This window comes from Prionailurus viverrinus, chromosome A1, assembly GCF_022837055.1.
Source record: "Prionailurus viverrinus isolate Anna chromosome A1, UM_Priviv_1.0, whole genome shotgun sequence".
NCBI classification, from domain to species: domain Eukaryota; kingdom Metazoa; phylum Chordata; class Mammalia; order Carnivora; family Felidae; genus Prionailurus; species Prionailurus viverrinus.
In genome coordinates this window covers 173,807,063-173,826,601 of record NC_062561.1, presented here as the reverse complement: position 1 = coordinate 173,826,601, position 19,539 = coordinate 173,807,063, and the positions used below count along the sequence as shown (strand labels likewise).

Sequence of the window (19,539 nt, the reverse complement as noted above, 5' to 3'; positions counted from 1 at the left end):
TGATCATCAAGAAGAGGCAGTGCTACAATTACATAATAGAGGCAAAGAGGAATAGGTTTATACCTCTTTGTTCTCCCGTCAGTTTAACAGTAAATGAACAAGTGCAGCAATCAGAGATGAGAATCTGGGTTGTGTCACCCAGTAAACAGCCTAGGCCAGCTCTTGAGGGTGAGGAGATCTGACTTGCTAGTGGAGGAAGGGGACAATGAGTAGCATTTGGGACCCTAGGACCTAAAGCAGTGGTGGCTATTATAATTTTCCCACTAAACTTCCTTTTCTAAGATTCCCCCTGAAAGAGAGGCTCACCAGAATCTTGGAGGAGAGGCTCCCCAAATATATATGAAGGAGTAGATCCAATGGCTCAAGAAGTGACCTGTGATGAAAAAGGGAATGTACCACACAGTTCTCCCTTCAAGAAAGGACTTGTTGGGGCACCTGGGTGGCTCAGTCAGGTAAGTGTCTGACTCTGAATCTTGGCTTGGGTCATGATCTCACAGTTCATGAGTTCGAGCCCGGTGTCGGGCTCTGTGCTGGCAGTGCAGATCCTGCTTGGGATTCTGTCTCTCCCTCTCCCTCTTCCCCTCCCCCTACCAAACAAATAAATAATAAATAAATAAATAAATAAATAAATAAATAAATAAATAAATAAAAATTAAAAAAAAAAGAAAGAAAGGACTTATTGCCCAGCTTCTAAGAGTACTGTCAGAAAACAACCTTCAGCTGTCAGTCCATCGGGAACTGACTCTTTACTTGGGCACACTGCTATTAATTTTTTGGATTTACTCCTCTTCACTTACCTCCCTCCACCCCATAAATAGGGATGATAAGTACTTTCCCCCACTCTATAGCATTAAATAAGGTATTTAAACATTTATTTTTTTTTAAATTTTTTTTTCAACGTTTATTTATTTTTGGGACAGAGAGAGACAGAGCATGAACGGGGGAGGGGCAGAGAGAGAGGGAGACACAGAATCTGAAACAGGCTCCAGGCTGTGAGCCATCAGCCCAGAGCCCGACGCGGGGCTCGAACCCACGGACCGCGAGATCGTGACCTGGCTGAAGTCGGACGCTTAACCGACTGCGCCACCCAGGCGCCCCAAGGTATTTAAACATTTAAATCAGTACTTACTGATTTGTGATAAGGGCTCAATAAATGTTCATTGAGCTCCCTCAACTCTACCTTACTGTTTTCTCTCAGGAATTTACAACCTCATTTATTAATAAATAATTGGTAATGTGGGTAGGGAAGGCAAATCACCATTAAACTATATGATTCTGTCCTCAAAATGTGTGCTTCAAGCTAAGAGAGCTCTGGGACATCATTGTGACCTGGGGAAGTAAAGGAAGGCTTTTTGAGGGATATAGGAACTTAGCTGGGCTTATAAAAACACCTTAGAGAGAGAAGGGTGGGTAGAGGGCACCAGGGCAGGTGTGTGAGTGTGTCCTCATTCCAACTCTAACATGTGGTCCTAGTTTAGGTAAAGAGAATTTGGAATGGCAAGCACCAGGTAATCAAGTTTTCACAACTCTGCAATGGTTTTATTTGTTATAACTGGTAACTTTGGACATAAAGGACAGTATGTCTTATAATATACATGGTGTATTTTGAAATGTATGACATAAATGTGAAGTGTTATTATAACCAAAAGGAATCCGAGAAGAAAAAAAAACTGGATAAGGACAATGTTGAGCTATGTACTCATCTTGGATAAATACATAAAACCTTTGGAATTATGACATAACCAGTACTGTTAGATTTATGACCATGGGTATTGCTCTCATTCCAAGCTCCTACTTTACATTTATCATCTTTATATTCATCTGGCATCTCTATTTTCAATGTCTTACAAATTTCTACCTCTCCTAGTAACCTTTTCAGCTGAAATTTCATATGCTTCATATTAGCTCAGAAGCAAATTCTTTTCTGGAAGGTTGAACCTATCTGTTCAGCCATTTCTGAATTACCCAAGCATGAGCATAATGTTGCTTAAGAAATTTGTCAAGATCCACTTTTTTGTATGTTCGGATTTAATTCAAGATGGTTTAAATTTAAACCTCCAGAGCTGTCATGCACATATTCTCCCAGGAGAAAAACATTCTTTGCTTTGAAATATAATTGGTTGAGGTTTACACTCTACTTTCTGTAAAAATGAAGTGTGGTTATAAAGAGATCTACTCAAATCCTGGAAAATCCTTTGGTTTCCAGACCCTCCATACATGTGTATTTAGAAAAATGCCCTTTTTTTTTCCTTTTCTTTTTTTTTTTTTTTTTTTTTTTTCTGGCCCCAAACCATCAATTGTCTAGGAGGATTTGAGGGTAACAACTCCTGTCTGGCTGTATTCTCAGACAGTAATAAAAGTTTTATTCTGTGAAAAATGAGAAAAAGATTCTAAATATTCATTTATTTTTTAGAAACTTGAACATTGGTCCTTGCTCTATTGTAGACAGGAGTATTTGTGTTGAGAGTAGCATCTTTTAGCAAATACTGTTGGATATACTGACAGAATTTTTCTAAGATGACATTTTATTCAATGTACAAATTATAAGTGCCCTGGAGTCCTGGGAACATAACAGAATTAAAAAGAACTGAAGTCGGATGGAGTGGATGGGGCACAGAAGGGCGAAAAGAGAGCAAAAACAGTTTCCTTCTGACCTGGTAGACAATTCCAAGACATATGGATATCTTCTGGTTCTATTGCTGCATGACAAATGACCTCAAAACTTAGTGGCTTAAAACCACAACAATCCTTTAATTATTGCCATCTTATCTCTGGGGGTTGTCAGGGCTCAGTTGGACAGTGTTTGCTCAGGGTCTCTAATGCAGTTTCAGTGTCTAGGTCTAGCATCATCTGAAGGCTCTCTCATTCACTTGTATCTGGCACCTGGGCTGAGAAGACTGGAACGTCCTAGGCTCCTTGGACATCTCTTTCTGTCTTTACACGGTCTCTCCAGCATGGAAGCTTAGTGTGGACAAATTTCTTTCAGGGCAGTTCAGGGCTTCCAAGGTCCCTGTCCCAAGTGAGGGAGCCAAATGGAATCTGTAGTGTCTTTTCTAAACCAGCCTCAGAAGTCAAGAGAATCACAAAGGCCCACTCAGGTTCAAGGGAAGGCAAACAGTCTCCACCTCCTGATGAGAGGTGCACCAAAGAATCTGCAGATGTGTTTTAAAACTACCACAGGAATTCTCAGACCTCTGGCAGAAAGTCTGGGACAGAATAATGAGTCATTCCCTAAACCACAAATTGGTTCATTGTGGTTCCTTTTCTGCTGTGGTGGAAGGATACTGTCGTGTTTAAGGCCTCCTGCTCTGGAGTTAGACTGCCTGCCTGGGCTTGCCTCTGCCCTGACACTTACTAAGCCTGGAACCTTAAAGCAAGTCTGGGTGCCTTGGTTTTCTTATCTGTAAATTGGGGATAATGAGAGCTAACAGTTATTAAGTGCTTAGTAGGTATCAAAATATACTATCTTATTTTGTAATCAAGATACTATATGAAGTAGTTACCTACCTCCTAAAACACAGGGTTGATAATAAAGAGATATCTTTCAGGTGTGTAGTGTGGGTCAAATGAGACCATCTATTATGTTCGCTCTTGATGTTATTAAAACTGTTGGGGCAAATTCTAGTGACGTCAGGTCAGGAGCTGTTTCCAGAAATGGACCAAACGTTCACAATGCCACACAGGAGAGCAGATTATTTCCAGTATAGTGTTGACGATCAGCCGGAGTTAAGGGGGTCAGATTTCTTGACAGGTGTTAAAAATGCACAAAACCCTAGACATTAAAGGGTCTCATCTGGGGCTATGGGTTCAGAATCCAGCGCAGTCTTGCAGCCTGGGACTAGAAGAGCCGCTCTGAGTTGGCAAAACGGGAGTGTTTATCTTTTTCCTGAAAAGAAATCCACGACTCTGGGCGGTTGGAGGAGTTCCGCCGGGAGCACACTCCCTTCTGCTTGAGTCCCCAAGTGTCAAGGGCCCGCGTCGAGGTTGGATGCACGGAGTTGACACCCTTCCAGGAGACCTCCTGTGTACTCTGCCCCCCCTCGCGTCCCCTCGCGTCCCCTCGCCATCCCTGGCTCCCCGACTCCACGATCCACCTTCCCCTCCTCCCTCTCCGCTGAGGTGCCTACTCCCGCGATTGCAGGGCGCCCATCTTCCCAGCCCGGGCAAAACCCGGAGAGCTGGAATCCCGCGCCGGGAGCGCCCCGGCGGCCACTGGGCATGCTCCGTTGTCAGGCAGGTTCGGGGCTGCGAGCCGCTTTTGCGCCTCGCGGATTCCTCCCGCGGCCGCGCGTCCTCCTCTTCCCGAGCAGGCAGCGGGCGCATGATGGCGGCGGCGGGGAGCGCCAGCGGCGGTGGCAGCAGCGGCGGAGGCGGCGGCAGCAGCAGCAGCGACACATCCAGCACTGGCGAGGAGGAGCGGATGCGGCGCCTCTTCCAGACTTGCGACGGCGACGGCGACGGATACATTAGCAGGTACTCGGGGAGGTACGCGGAACGGGCTGGGGCGCGCGACCAGCCTCTCCGACCCTTCCTCTGCCCCCTCTCCCCAACTTCCAGCAAGTTGCTCAGAAGCTCACGGGGAAAGTTGGCGGCGACTCTGAGAGCGCATCGCTGGCTCGGCCACTGAAGCCTAGGGGCTGATCCGCTCGCCTTCTGGTGGTGCTAGTTGGTCCAACTTTTCCCAGCGCTGTCTTTGTCTGGGCGTCGGGAGACATCTCTTTAGGATGCAAGCCCTTCCCGGGTCGTGGAGCGTTCGTGCCTGTGGGGAGAGGAGTTCTGGCCGCCTGTCCCAGGTCAGAGGGGTTGCTCGGCAGTCTCGGGCTCCTGGGTGTCAAGATGCTTTGGCACCAGGGAGCGATCAGTCCCGCTCCTCAGTGGACAGCCCTGGGGCCAGACCAGGATAGGGATGTGCTCCCAGTGACAGCTTTGGACGTGAAAACAAGCTGCGAAGAACTTTCGGGTGCTGCAGAGCCTCTGTGTTCCAAACTGGGGAACCCACAGAATGGACATAGCTTGCCACCCAGTACTGATTTAAACCTGTTAGCCTGAGGGGAACCAAGTGCGTAGGCACCAATTGGGGGTTTAGAGGTGAGTCTGTAATATAGACCCGACTCCGTACCTCAGCTCCAGAAGCTAACCAGGTGAGTGGGGTGTCAAGACACCTCTGAGTGACCACTCATAACCCTCCCTGTGTTTGCTTCTAGATTCCGTATAGAAGCTGTGTTGAGGCTTCAAGCCGCAGGGCTTGGCGAAATGATTACTTCTGCCCACATTTTTTATCACTTATCATACAATGATGGTGAAGAAGGCAGTGTAATGTCTTGTGGTATGCTTCTTTGAAAGGTTGACATAAGGCACTGAAGACCTTTCATGCTGAAATTTGAATTGCCTTCTAGGAAGAAGTCCACCTAAGTTGTATATGACATGTTAGTTTAGCCTTTGTCTTGGAATAGTAAAGATCTCTAAAAAGCCTGGCTGCCTCCTGCTGATTATCCTTGCCTACTTAGAGAAAAAAAGAGTGGGGAATTTCCGCCCCCACCCCCCAATTTTTATAAGATCTCTGAATCAGGTAATTTGACATGTAAGATTTTGGCAATTAAAAACATAGTTTATTTGGGACTCCATTCAATTATGATAATTCTTGGCTGAATTTTATTACTTTTCTAGAGTTTCATTAGGAACCATTGAGAAAGATACCAGAAAACTTTGTGGAGTAATTCTATTCTGAAATGGGGGAAAAAATGTAATTCCAGTTAACCCCACATAGATTTTCATCTGGAAGTCTTTCCCTGTTTTGGTTCTGTGATAAAAAATTTCATCATATAGTGTAGATTTTTTTCCTACTTGAAAAGCCTACGTGAATTTCCTACTCGAATGGCCATTGTGTTATTTACAATAATAAAAAACAGTCTACATTCTTCACATTAGGATGCACAAAGAGTTTAATTTCACATGGGCAAGGGGGTATGTAGAACACTAGTAGAATTCTCTCCTTCCCTTCCTTTGATTTGGCCTATTAGTATGTTGCTTTATCTGAACTACGCTTTTTGTACAAATGTTCATTTTTTAAAAAAAAATTTTAATGTTTGATTTTGAGGGGGGTGGGGTACAGAGAGAAAGGGAGACACAGAATCTGAAGCAGGCTCCAGGCTCTGAGCTGTCAGCACAGAGCCCAATGCAGGGCTTGAACCCACAAACTGTGAGTTCATGACCTAAGCCGAAGTCGGTCGCTTAACCGACTGAGCCACCCAGGTGCCCCTGTTCATATTATTTTAAATGGTGGCTGTCTCTACCCCAAAAGATAATGAATTCTGGAGGCATAATTTGAGGATTTTGTTTTGGAGGCTGAGGCATTGTATGTAAGGGGGTAGTAAAGAGGAGATTTCATATTAAAGTAGAAACCTACTAAGGCAAAAGTGGAAAAAACTGTATCATTCCTTGAGTCATATCATTTTAATATATCTGCTTGAAAGATGAAAGGTGCGTGCAATAATGAACCCTAAGCCATAATTTTGCCTGTGGGCAGAGTTGCTCTTGAAGTTATTTTATGCTATGACAAAATTCCCATTTAAGAGGAGTTCAGGGATAGCAATCTCATTGAAACGAGGCACCAAGGATCTTCTCTAGAAGTATGTTTACATAGCAAGCACAGTTTTACCTGGAATATATGTTTATTTGATGTGGCATGGGAAATGGGGTTAATGAAGTTAGGTGGCATTAAATGACTCCCTCTCTGAAGTTGCTCCTTTGTGCTCCCTTTGTTTAATGACCTTTACTGACCACTCAACAGTAGGTGATAAGGAGTGGAATGCTGTGAATTTTCTCTTTTATAAACATGAGAGTTGGACTTTCTACATTAAGACCTTAAAAATCTTGGATTCTTTAAAAGATGTTAAGTTTATGTTCGTAGTACACCACTGTATCTGTTAGGATTTCAGTTGGCTGTATATAATGGAAAACGAACTATAGTCAAATAAGTACAGACTTTCTTACCTAGAGGTCCGGAGGTGGTTCATTCAGGCTGGGACAGCCATTCCACAATGGCATTAATGCCCAGCTTCCTTCTATCTCTCTACATCGCTATTCTTGATATAAAATATTCATCCTCATGGTTATCTCATAGTCTTAAAAAATGATTGCCCTGTCTCCAGCCTCATGTCCAGGTTCCAGGCAGGAAGGTACAAAAAGAAGATGAAATGAGTAGAGCATATATCATTAAGGCAGAGCTTTCTCAAATCCCTTAATTGAAATCTTATTGGTCAAACTATATCACCTTACCATGGTGACTTTCAGTAGAGTTCAAGGAAGCATCTAATTTGATTAGTCACATTGCCTCCTAAACAAAATATGAGTTCTGTTACTAAGAGCAGGGAATGGATATTGAGTAGGCAAGAAGCAACCAAAACATATAATAAAACTTCCATGGTAACCCTCATTCAACTATATTGGCTTTGGTCCTTTGCTTAACTCTCATTCTCAAACAGGAGTGGGCTGGAGGTCTCATGTTTAGAGGAAGGCTAGTGGAAGATAGATTGAGACCAGGAGGGGAAATGTCAGGGCACACCACTTCAGGAAGAGGGAAGTAAAGGTTAGGGCTTTGAATCTTCAATATTCTCTTGGCCCAAGCTTCCTTAGCTGGCTGACAAAAAAGGCACCAGCTAACTGGAGATTCCTGGACTTGCTGCCTCTGCCCAGGAACTTCCAGCCTGCTACCAGGACCCAGAATAATCCCCATGGATAGTTAAGCTGGAACTGACAACTACTGTTAGGTGGAGCCAAATTGCAGCTTGGACAGGGTAGGATTGGGACTGTATAGTGTCATTTCATTAACTACGATGACTTAACCCCACATTTTATGGTATTGAATTTTTTGGACCCTATTTATCGTGGTATAGGAGGTGGTGGGGTTACTCTATTTGTTGAGATTAATTTCCCTTTGGAATTGTAAAGCTTCTTATTTTTACCTTTAAGTTTTAAGAAACCATCTTGAACATTTGACAAATATTAAAAACCACCATTTACCTTTGTATCTAGTTGCCAAGCCTCAGCTGAAATGTTGGTGTCTTAGAGAGAGCTTTCCTGACCACTGATCAAAGGTTAGCTCTTCCCCACCAATATCCTCTGTCATAGTACCAAGGGCTTTCTTCCAAAGTACTCTTTACAACTTGTAATTGCATTTCTATTTCCTACCTTGTTTGCCTGTTCATTGTCAGTCTCCCACTAGTTGTAGCTTCATGAGGGTAGGAATTATGCTTATTTTGTTTAAACAGTACAGTCAGGGGGTGCCTGGGTGGTTCAGTCGGTTGAGTGTCTGACTTCAGCTCAGGTCATGATCTTACAGTTCGTGAGTTCAAGCCCCGTGTCAGGCTCTGTGCTGACAGCTCAGAGCCTGGAGCCTGCTTCAGATTCTGTGTGTGTGTCTCTCTCTCTCTGCCCCATCCCACTCATGCTCCGTCTCTTTCTCTCTCTCAAAAAGAAATAAACTTTGAAAAAAAAAACCAGTACACTCAGGATCTAGTGCAGTATTTGCCATACAGCATACAATCAGTAAATTCTGATGAAGAAATGACCAAGAATAAAGATTGGTATGTTCATGAATTTTGAAAAATCTTCCAAGCATTTTCATTTCCAAGCATATTCCATGTTTATAAAGTACTTTAAATGTAAGTGTATTTTATTAAAGAATATTTTCCTTTAAAAATAACTTCTTTCTGGTTATATAAAAGATATTCTTTGTTGACAAATGGGAAAATACAGAAATGTTTAAAAATAAAATAAAAATTATCCATTATCCCATAACCAAGGAATATCATTTCTATTTTCCTGGTGACATAGCTACATCATATTATTCCTCTAGTACATTAAAAAGGATTGGATAAAAGGAAAGACATCCCATGTTCACAGATAGGAAGATTTAATATTGTTATGATGTCAGTGCTTCCCCAAGCTGATCTACAGATTTAATGCAACCGTTTTCAAAATCCAAGCTGCGATTTTATGCAGAAATTGACAATTTGATCCTAAAATTCATATGGAAATTCAAGTGACCCAGAATAGTCAAAACAACCTTGAAAAAGAAGAACCAAGGTGGAGGATTCACACTTCTCAATTTCAAAACTTACTGCAAAGCAACAATAATCAAGACAGTGTGGTAGTAGCAAAAGGATAAACCTATAGATCAATGAAATAGAACTGGGAGTCCAGAAACAAACCATGTGTCTATAATGAATTTATTTTTATTTTATTTTATTTTTTTAAAGTAGACTCCATGTCCAGGATAGAGCTGAATGTGGGGCTTGAACTCATGACCCTGAGATCAAGACTTGAGCTGAGATCAAGAGTTGGATGCCTAACCAATTGGGCCACCCAGGCACCCCACTATAGTGAATTTATTTTTAACAGGAGTGTGAAGATAAGGGTTTCAAATTCAGGGGTGAAATAGGGAAAGAATAGACTTTTTGACAAATGGTGCTGGGGCAACTGGTAGCCACATGTGAAAGAATGAGCTTGGACACTTTCTTCACATACAAAAGTGTATATATTCCTCATATACAAAATGTATATAGTCCTCACATACCTCACATGCAAAAATGAACTCAAAATGGATCAAAAACAAATGCTAAGAGCTAAAACTATTAAACTCTTTGAAGAAAACATAGAACAAAATCTTTGTCACCTTGGATTTGGTAATGGATTCTTATATATGACACCAAAACACAGGCTACAAAAGAAAAAAATAGATAAATTGGGGTTAATTAAAATTTTTAAAACTGGTGCTTTACAAGGCACTCTCAGAAAAGTGAAAGATAACCCAAGGAATGGGAGAAAATATTTACAAATCATATATTTGGCAAGGAATTTGTATATAGATTATATAAAGAACTCTTATAACTCAATAATAAAAAGATAAATAACCCAATTAAAAATGGACAAAGGGTCTGAATAGACTTTTCTCCAAAGAAGATATGCAGATGGACAATAAACACATGAAAAGGTGCTCAACATCATTAGCCACTCGGGAAATGCAAATCAAAGCTACAATGAGTCACTACTCTGTATCCAGTAGGATGGCCATATCAAAAAGTCAGATAATAATATGTGTTAGCAAGAATGTGGAGAAACCAGAATGCTCATGCACTGTTGGTAGGAATGTAAAAAGGTGCAGTCACTTTGGAAAATAGTCTAGTAGTTCCTCATAAACTTAAACATAGAATTCCCATATATATATTCCAGCAATTCTACTCCTAGGTATATATGCAAGAGAACTGAAGACATATGTCCTCACACAAACTTACGCATGAATGTTCACAGAAACATTATTCATAATAGTCAAAAGATGTAATCAACCCAAATGCCTATCAACTGATGAATGAACAGGCAAGATGTGATCTATCCATATAGTGGAATATTACACCGTCATAAAAAGGAATGAACTACTGACACCTGCTACAACATGGATGAATCTTTTTTCTAAATTTTTTTAAAATTTATTTTTGAGAGAGAAAGGGAGAGACAGAGGGTGAACTGGGGAGGGGCAGAGAGAGAGGGAGACACAGAATCTGAAGCAGGTTCCAGGCTCTGAGCTATCAGCACAGAGCCTGATGTGGGGCTCAAACTCACAGACTGCAAGAGCACGACCTGAGCTGAAGTCGGATGCTTAACCGACTGAGCCATCATGGTGCCCCAACATGGATGAACTTTGAAAGTGTTACGCTAAGTGAAAGGGTCCATTCCCAAAGACCATATAATATATGATTCCATTTATATGAAATGTCCAGAATATACAAATTTATAGAGACAGAAAGTAGATTAGTGATTGCTTTAGGGCTGGGGGAGGACGATAGCTAAAGAGTGCGGGATTTCTTTTTGAAATGATGAAAATCTTCTGAAGTTGGTTGTAGTGATAGTTCCACAATTCTATGAATATACTAAAAACGATTGGATTGTACACTTTACATGGGTGACTTTTATGGTAAGTGGATTATATCTCAATGACGCTATCATCAAAATAAAAAAGATTGGAAAATGTGATTTGTAATGATAATATCCCATTATTTATTCAATTTATTTGATTATCCTTCAATTGTTGGACATTTAGATTGTTTCCAGTTATTTGCTTTGGAATTTTGTTAAATCTAAGATGATACAGGTTGGAACACACATTGTTTTCTATATCAGTCACACTATGATAAGATACAGATCATTGAATAGATTTTTAATTTTATTTATATTGGAAGTTCTGCCTTAAACTTCTTTAGTCATAGATTTTATATTTTACTCTTGTGCATACATAAAAAAAGGAGAATAGGCTATCATATTGTTCAAAATGATCCTAAAACTTCTTCACAATTAAAGTGCAAGTCTTCCAAATCACTTTTTGGTTCAGAGTATTGATGTTGGGTTTTAATATCCAGTATCAGCCTCAGCGGCATCAAAACATTCAGGGATGCAGCATTTCTTTAAAGGAGGCCCCACTGTTTGCTACAGGATTGTCATTTAAGATGCTGACACCTTTTGGGGCACCTGGATGGCTCAGTCAGTTAAGTGTCCGACTTTGGCTCGGGTCATGATCTCGTTGGTCATGAGTTTGAGCCCCACATTGGGCCTGTGCTGACACCTCAAAGCCTGGAGCCTGCTTCTGATTCTGTGTCTCCCTCTCTCTCTGCCCCTCGCCTGCTCACACTCTTTCTCTTTCTCAAAAATAAACATTAAAAAAAAAAAGGTGCTGACACCTTTTTGCAATTACTGACATTGGTATTTCTGGACTTACCAGAAGGTGTCAATGGAAGTAGCCAGGACTTGAATTCTTAAGGAAGCATGAGAGTTATGCTTCCTTAAGAATTCTTATTGACTTATGCTACTCATGTTACCGGGAATAACAACATGATTCACACTACACAAGCAATTATAACTGTGTCAGCGCCAGGCCAACAGAATTATAAGAAACATTCAGATTTCACAATATTAAACTATGCATCTTAGAAGTTTGAAATACAGTATTTTATATAATGCTAGAATAAACACCTTCATGGTTCCATGTACTGTATTACTAAAGAATGAGTCAAAAGTGGAATTATCAGTGAAATGTATGAACTAGAATTGCTTTGCAAACATTTTGCTTCATCTTCTGTGAACAATAACAGCAACTACAACAAGAGGATTTCAGGTCAAATGGAGACTACTGTAATGTTTAAAGAACCACAGACTTGCAAATAAACAGACTCTATTATTCTTTCCCCGGACAGTTAGCAGAAATATGGTTTAGGGAGGGTAGAGAGAGGAGTCATTTGGCTTTAAAAGTTACAGGAGACACTTAAACAGAAGGTAAATGGAGTAGAAAGACTATGCCTTATAGATTCCTTGTGTCATGGCCAGGTAGATCCCATGACATAAGGATTATTCTTAAAGGTGATAACTCTGGAACACAATTTTTTAAAAGTTTTATTTATTTATTTATTTTGAGAGAGAGAGAGAGAGAGAGAGAGGGAGCGAGCGCCAAGTAGGCGGGGCAGGGGAAGAGAGAGGGAGAGGGAGAGAATCCCAAGCAGACTCCAAGCTCAGCAGGTAGCCTGAGGCAGGGCTTGATCCCACAACCGTGATTTTCTGACCTGAGCCCATATCAAGTCAGACGCTCCACCAGGTGACCCGTTCCCACAATTTTAAAAAGAGAGTCTTTGGTGATATTCAAAGAACAGTATAACCAAAGCCAAACTTTGAAGAAACTGAATAATATTGAAAGCTTTAAAACTATAATCAAACCATAACATCACTCGGAAAGGCACAAACTGAACCTAAGTGAGGGGAAAAAAGGAAATCCATTATAATTAATATGAGGGAGAAAATTTTGAGTGGGACAAATTTTGTACCCAGTCATCCAGAAGAACAAACTCTGATACACAGTATTTCCTGAATCACAATTTTTTTCACATGTAAAGATTCTTAAGAATCATGTCACCTAGAACTTCCCAAACTTGAGTCATTTGTCTACCACATTTATGATCTTTCCATATCACTGGCCACAACCTCTTCCTTGAATTTAAGAAAGGAATATGCAGTAACAGCATATTTGACTTACATGTCTGAAGACATCTCAAACGCAGCATGTACAAAACAAAATTCCTGACTCCCCTCCCCAACTCTTCCTCCCTCTGTTTTCTTGATTACAGTAAATGTCTTTTCCCTTGCTAGTTGCTCAAATCAGAAAATAAAGTCATCCTGCATTCTTCTCTTTTCTATCAGTACATTCAGTCCATCAACTAACCCACCAATTCTGCTTTTAAAATATAGCTTCTTGGGGGCACCTGGGTGGTTCAGTTGGTTAAGTGTCTGACTTTGGCTCAGGTCATGATCTCACAGTTTTTGAGCTTGAGCCCTGCATTGGGCTCTGTGCTGACAGTGTGGAGCCTCCTTGGGATTCTCTCTTTCCCTCTCTTTCTGCCCCTCCCCTTTCTCTCTCTCTCTCAAGAATAAATATATAAAAAATATATGTATAGCTTCACCGTGACAGTTTTTCATCACCTTCCTACTTAGGTACAAAATATCACCCATCTCACACTGAGATTAGTACAACAGGCTCCTCCTTCTGCCCTTGCCCCCTCCACCCTCCACACACTCAGATTATGCATACTGCAGCCAGGTGACTTATTGTCAGTCAGATGATGTTATTCATCTGCAACATAGTGGAAAGGGCCCTGGATCTGAGTCAGGAAAGTTGGGTTCACCCCAGGCTCTGCTACTAAGTAATTATGTGACTTAGTACGAGTCCCTGCCTCTGTCTTAGTTTCCTTACCTATAAAGTGAGATGATAAAACACTCATCTGTGTTTTCTCTTGCTTGGGGTTTGTTGAAATTCTTGAGTCTGTAGATTTAATTTTCATCTAACTTGGAAATTAACCAGCCATTATTTTTTTCAAACATCTTTTCTGTCCCTTCTCTAATTTCTTTTTAGGACTCCAATTATGCACATATCAGATTGCTTGATATTTGCCCACTTCTCATTGAGGTTCTGTTAATTTTTTCCCCTATCTTTTTTCTTTCTGTGCTTCCTTTCGGATAGTGTCTATTGTTATATCTTCAAATTTTCTGATCTTTTCTTCTGCAGTGTCTAAGCTGCTATTAATCCCATTCATATTTCATTGTATTTTTCATTTCTAGGAGTCCCATTTAAATATATGGAGAGTATTTAATAGCTACTTTAACTTCCTTATCTATTAATTCCATCATTTCTGTCATTTCTGGGTCTGTTTTTTTTTTAAATAATTTATTTATTCTTTGGGAGAGCACAAGCCAGGGAGGGACAGAGAGAGGGGGACAGAGGATCTGAAGTGGGCTCTGCGCTGACAGGCTGACAGCAGTGAGCCCATGTGGGTCTTGAACCCATGAACCACAAGATCATGACCTGAGCTGAAGTCAGACGCTCAACCGACTAAGCCACCCAAGTGCCCCTCTGGGTCTATTTCTATTGATTAATTTTTTTTACTGCCTATGGGACATATTTCTGTCTCTTTGTATACCTGATAATTTTTGGTTGGAGATAGGACATTATAACTTGTTGAGTTCTGGCTTTTGTTGTGTTCCTTTACCTTGTTCTGGCATGCTGTTGACTTTGGATCTTTTGGGAGCTTACCTTTAAGCTTTGTTAGGCAGTATCAGAATAGCCTTTAGTCTAGGATTAATTTGGCCTCTCCAGATCTCTGGAGCTCTCTTTCTGAGACATTCCCTCATCTTCCCTCTGTACCACAAGTTCTATCCACCTTGGATTTCCTGAACTTTGTTCTTTATCTTCTCAACTCAGTGGGACCACTGGGTGATGGATTCCCTCTCCTATTCTGCAGCCTGTAAATTGCCCCCAGGCAGTAAGTTGGTATAATTGTAGACTCATCTTGCTGGTTTACCTTCACTCAGGGATTGTAGTCTTGTGCTGTTATATAATGTCTGGAAATTATTATTTCTTATATTTTGTCTGGATTTCCAGTTGTTTAGGTAGGAAAGTAAGTCTAGTCTCTGTAATTATCTAAAGACCTGAAGTGGAGTTGTGATTTTTCTTTTTGAGTGTCTTAAAGTGGGCTTGCCTATTTGGAAGCACTCTGTTTATTAAGTTTACATATAAATAATTTTATATAACATTTACAACAATATGTTACTATTTTTAAGTTACTACCTACAGGCCCACATATCTTTTTTTTTTTTTTTTAAACAGCTAACATTATTGAGTGCTTACCATGTGCTAGGCTGTACGCTAAATCAGCACTTTGTATATGTGACCTCAATTACTATTCATAATAGCCCCTTTGAAAAAAGAATTATTATTACATGCAATTTAAAGATGAGAAAAACAGGCTCAGGGATATATATTACTATTTGCTCAAGATTCCACACTAGCAAGACCCGAAATTCAACTGATATCTCTGGTTCTCAAATGAGGGCTTTGACCACTATTTGGTGCTGCTTTTCACATGTGTGTCTTTCAGATATTTTCTAACAGCTTTATTGAGCTATACCTTGCATGCTATACAATTTGCCCATTTAAAGTGTACAATTCAAGGGGCGCCTGGGTGGCTCAGTCCGTTGAGTATCTGACTTCAGCTCAGGTCATGATCTCGCAGTCCGTGAGTTTGAGCCCCGCATCGGGCTCTGTTCTGACTGCTCGGAGCCTTGGATTCTGTGTCTCCCTCTCTCTCTGCCCCTCCCCCACTCATGCTCTGTCTGTCTGTCTGTCTCTCTCTGTCAAAAATAAATAAACATTAAAATTTTTAAGTGTACAATTCAATGTGGTTTTTGGTATATTGATAGTTATACAACCATCATCATAATCAATTTTAGAAGATTTTTATCACTCCGAAAGAAGCCCTGTATCGTTTAGCAGTATTCCTCCATCTTCCCCCTGATCTTCCCAGCCCTAAGCAACCATTAATCTACTTTCTGCCTCTAAAGATTTGCCTACTATGGACATTTCATACAAATGGAATCATACATTATGTGACCTTTTGTTGCTTAGGTTTTGGTGACATATCCAAGGAGACTTTGCAATCCCAGGTAACCTATGTTTTCTTCTAAGAGTTTTATAGTTTTAGTTCCCACATTTAGGTCTATGATCCATTTGAGTTAATATTTGTAGGTGGTGTGAAAAGATGTCCAGGTTCATTCTTTTGCATGTGGATATCCAACTGTCCCAGCACCATTTGTTGAAAAGACTACTCTTTTCTCGTTTTCTTGACACTCTTGTCAAAAATCAATTGACCATATATGTAACAGTTTATTTCTGCACTTTCAGTTCTTTTTGATTGATATTGATACCTATTCTTGTACCAGTACTACACTGTCTTGGTTACTGTTGCTCTGTCATTAAGTTCTGAAATCAGAAAGTTTGAATCCTTCCAACTGTTTATTCTGTTTTTCTGGATTGTTTGGCTATTCTTAGGCCTTTGAGTTCCCACACAAATTTTAGGAGCAGCTTGTCAATTTCTTCAACCCAAGCAGCTAGGATTTTTTATAGAGATTGTATTGAATCTATAGATCAAATCTGTTCACATGCATTTTTAGCAACTTTATCTTTTCAGGGTATTTTTGGTTTTTTCCCTCTAGCCCACATTTTTATTTTACAGTCTTTTTATTTTGGTCAGTCAGTATATTAGTGAATGTCTAAATAACTGGGGCGCCTGGGTGGCTCGGTCGGTTGAGCGTCCGACTTCGGCTCAGGTCATGATCTCGCAGTCCATGAGTTCGAGCCCCGTGTCGGGCTCTGTGCTGACAGCTCAGAGCCTGGAGCCTGTTTCAGATTCTGTGTCTCCCTCTCTCTCTGCCCCTCCCCTGTTCATGCTCTGTCTCTCTCTGTCTCAAAAACAAATAAAACATTAAATAATAGCATACATTTATGGAAGACTTTATAGTTTATAATCAGTTAGTCCACACTTTATCTCATGTAATCCCTGCAATAGGAAGTCACATCTCTATTTTAAGACAAGGGGCTATGATAACAAAGCCTCTGGGGGAAGGATGAATCTGTGGCCCTACTTGAGGGCTTTTCCATCATACATGCTGCCAGGCTAACACAAGAAAATGTATTTTCCCCAAAGCTTTAAATTTCTTTACTGTTTAATTTACCCAAGATCTATGGTGAGGATGAATTTTCATTTTATAACTGGCTTCTTAGCATAAGTGGGAATGGCATTTAAATACTTGGTACAGAAGGTGAGACATTTGCATGCTAAATGAAGTTCCATGGGAGTCTCAGCTGGGGAGACTCTCTGTTGTTCCACAGATTGAAAAACCCCTTGAAGTGTTAGTCCCAGAGTAGAAACCATATGGAGAGAAAGGGCATTTCCTCAGAGAACGGTTAATTGTCAGCTTCTCATTGTCATTTCAAAATGTCAGTTTAAATATGCAAATGAGTAATTACTCAGTTCATGCCATTGATTATTGCTGACTTTACCTGATGGGAGAAAAAAAGTTGGGTAAGCATGCCTGGGTAAAGAATCCTGGACCTAGTCATTTTTCAAACATTTGGATTCCTAATGAGGTGACAATGTAAATGGAACACATTTTGGGATTGACCAATAAGCGTTACATGTGTCTGTCTGATGGGACAGGTGTTAGTTGAGTTTAAGTGTAGCCTCAGTTGAATATGTAGTTGTGAAATTTGTGCTCCAAAAATTCTAGATAGATGAACTTAGTGTTCATTACTATTATTATTTTTATATTCACAACAGCTAATATAAATGTAGAAAATACTTGAAAACACATTTTATTTTAGACTTGGTGTTAATTAAGCATCTCTTCAACATAATGGCAAGTGCCTTTGGTTATACATGTTGTCTATTGTTTAAAACATCAGCGTATGCAAATATGAAAGAATGATACAGATGAAAGAATTAAGAAAATAGGTGGGGTAAAGGGCGGTATTTTTGTAAAAATGTGGCTGCGTTTCCTTAAAATGTCAGATTTTTTGACTTATTTACAAAAATTTAGAACTTCTGCCCAGGAAATAACAAGCGTAACAGAACATTCTACATTTGAGGTTAATGCCTTTAGGTAATGGCATTACCATGACAATTTTATGTATTATAGATTCTTAACCTGAGTTTATTTTATGATATTAAATAGGATGAAAATCAATGTGAGAATATTGTTGGGAAAGTATTTATTCTTCTAAAAAATGTGTTGGCAGTTTTATATGTATTATAAGCAAAATGCCACTCAAAGTGACATCAGTGCCACTCATCCTCCTCCACCTTCTTGGTTCCCAAGTTCCTTCATTCCTAATCACAGTTATTGTCCTAGTGTTCTAACCTGTAGGCTCAGCCTGTCCAGGCCTCTCTATATGGACACGAAAGTCATTTTTCTCTAACATTTTTCTATAACTGAGCAGGAAGCCCTTCTTAAAATCCCTCAACAGTTGCCCATTCCTTATGGATGAGTTCAGACTCCTTCTAGGGGCATTTAATTTAAGGCCCTTGGCCATCTGGCACAGTGACTGTATCTCTGTTCAGCATGACCTGCCACAGTCCACCTTCCAGCATGCCTGCCCAGCTGTTCCAAGGATCATGCTTAGCGCACACAGCTCCTTCTGTAAGTGTCCTTCTCTCTTCCTTGTCTACTTAATGAGCACCTTCTTATTTTTTTCTAGACTCAGTTTTTGTGTAGCTCTTTCTCTGGAAAGTTCCCTGATGCCTCAGGATCTTACACACATTACTAGGCCAGCACTGCTCACATTTCATATTTTCACTGTTTCCATTTCCTTCCTCTCGATACTTAACATGCTTAAGGCAGAGACTGTATTTTTCTTGTCTTTTGTCTTTGTAACCATAGTGCCCAACATTTAATAGAAACTTACTAAATAAATAAATAAAAGTGTTCATTGGGTAATAGTAATTATAAACACTTAAGACTTTTTAGAAAAAAGATTAAAAATTTTTTTAAATGTTTATTTATTATTGAGAGACAGAGAGAGAGAGACAGAGCATGAGCATGGGAGGGGCAGAGACAGGAGAAGACACAGAATCCGAAGCAGGCTCCAGGCTCTGAGCTGTCAGCACAGAGCCTGACGCAGGACTCAAACTCACAAACTGCGAGATCATGACCTGAGCTGAAGTCAGATGCTTAACTGACTGAGCCACCCAGGCTACCCTAGAAAAAGATTTTTCAGGATTTGTCCAGTTCAGAAGAAGCTGAGGAATTTATATTTGAAAATGCATATCATGTGCATTTTACCATACATATTCTTGCATTAATCTAACATACCAGTGTGATGGGAATTCAGCACCCCTGCCTCTAACTAGTTATGAGATGTTAGGCAAGTCACACAATCAGTTTCTAATCAGTTTCTTCTTCTGTAAAATAATTTTAACATCTTTTCCAGGACAGAAACATATTCATTTTGTAGACTAAAGGTCCCAGTTAATAGAATTTTAGTGGTAGCATATTCATGTTGCTTAAATTCGTCTCTGTTGGGCAACTGGTGTTTGCTTATCAACTAGCCCTGATGAATCCATAGTTTCTCTACATTAATAGATGTTTTCATCCAATAGCCTTTAATACCAT

General features: G+C 40.3%; 1 protein-coding gene across 4 annotated transcripts in view; it reads left to right on the top strand.

The window, feature by feature from the left end:
- The window catches only part of MCC (MCC regulator of WNT signaling pathway), a 470,733-nt gene that overhangs the window by 34,399 nt on the left and 416,795 nt on the right, over positions 1-19,539 (top strand). The window contains exon 1 of one of the 4 annotated variants that reach the window (XM_047878931.1): positions 3,947-4,473. The exons of 1 other annotated variant lie outside the window; for it this stretch is intronic. In XM_047878931.1, the coding sequence (XP_047734887.1) occupies positions 3,989-4,473 (485 nt within the window). In that variant the 5' untranslated portion in view covers positions 3,947-3,988. Of the gene's footprint in view, positions 1-3,946; positions 4,474-4,736; positions 4,794-19,539 lie in introns of those variants that run through there. 2 more of the 4 variants (XM_047878922.1, XM_047878939.1) reach the window with 2 other exon arrangements.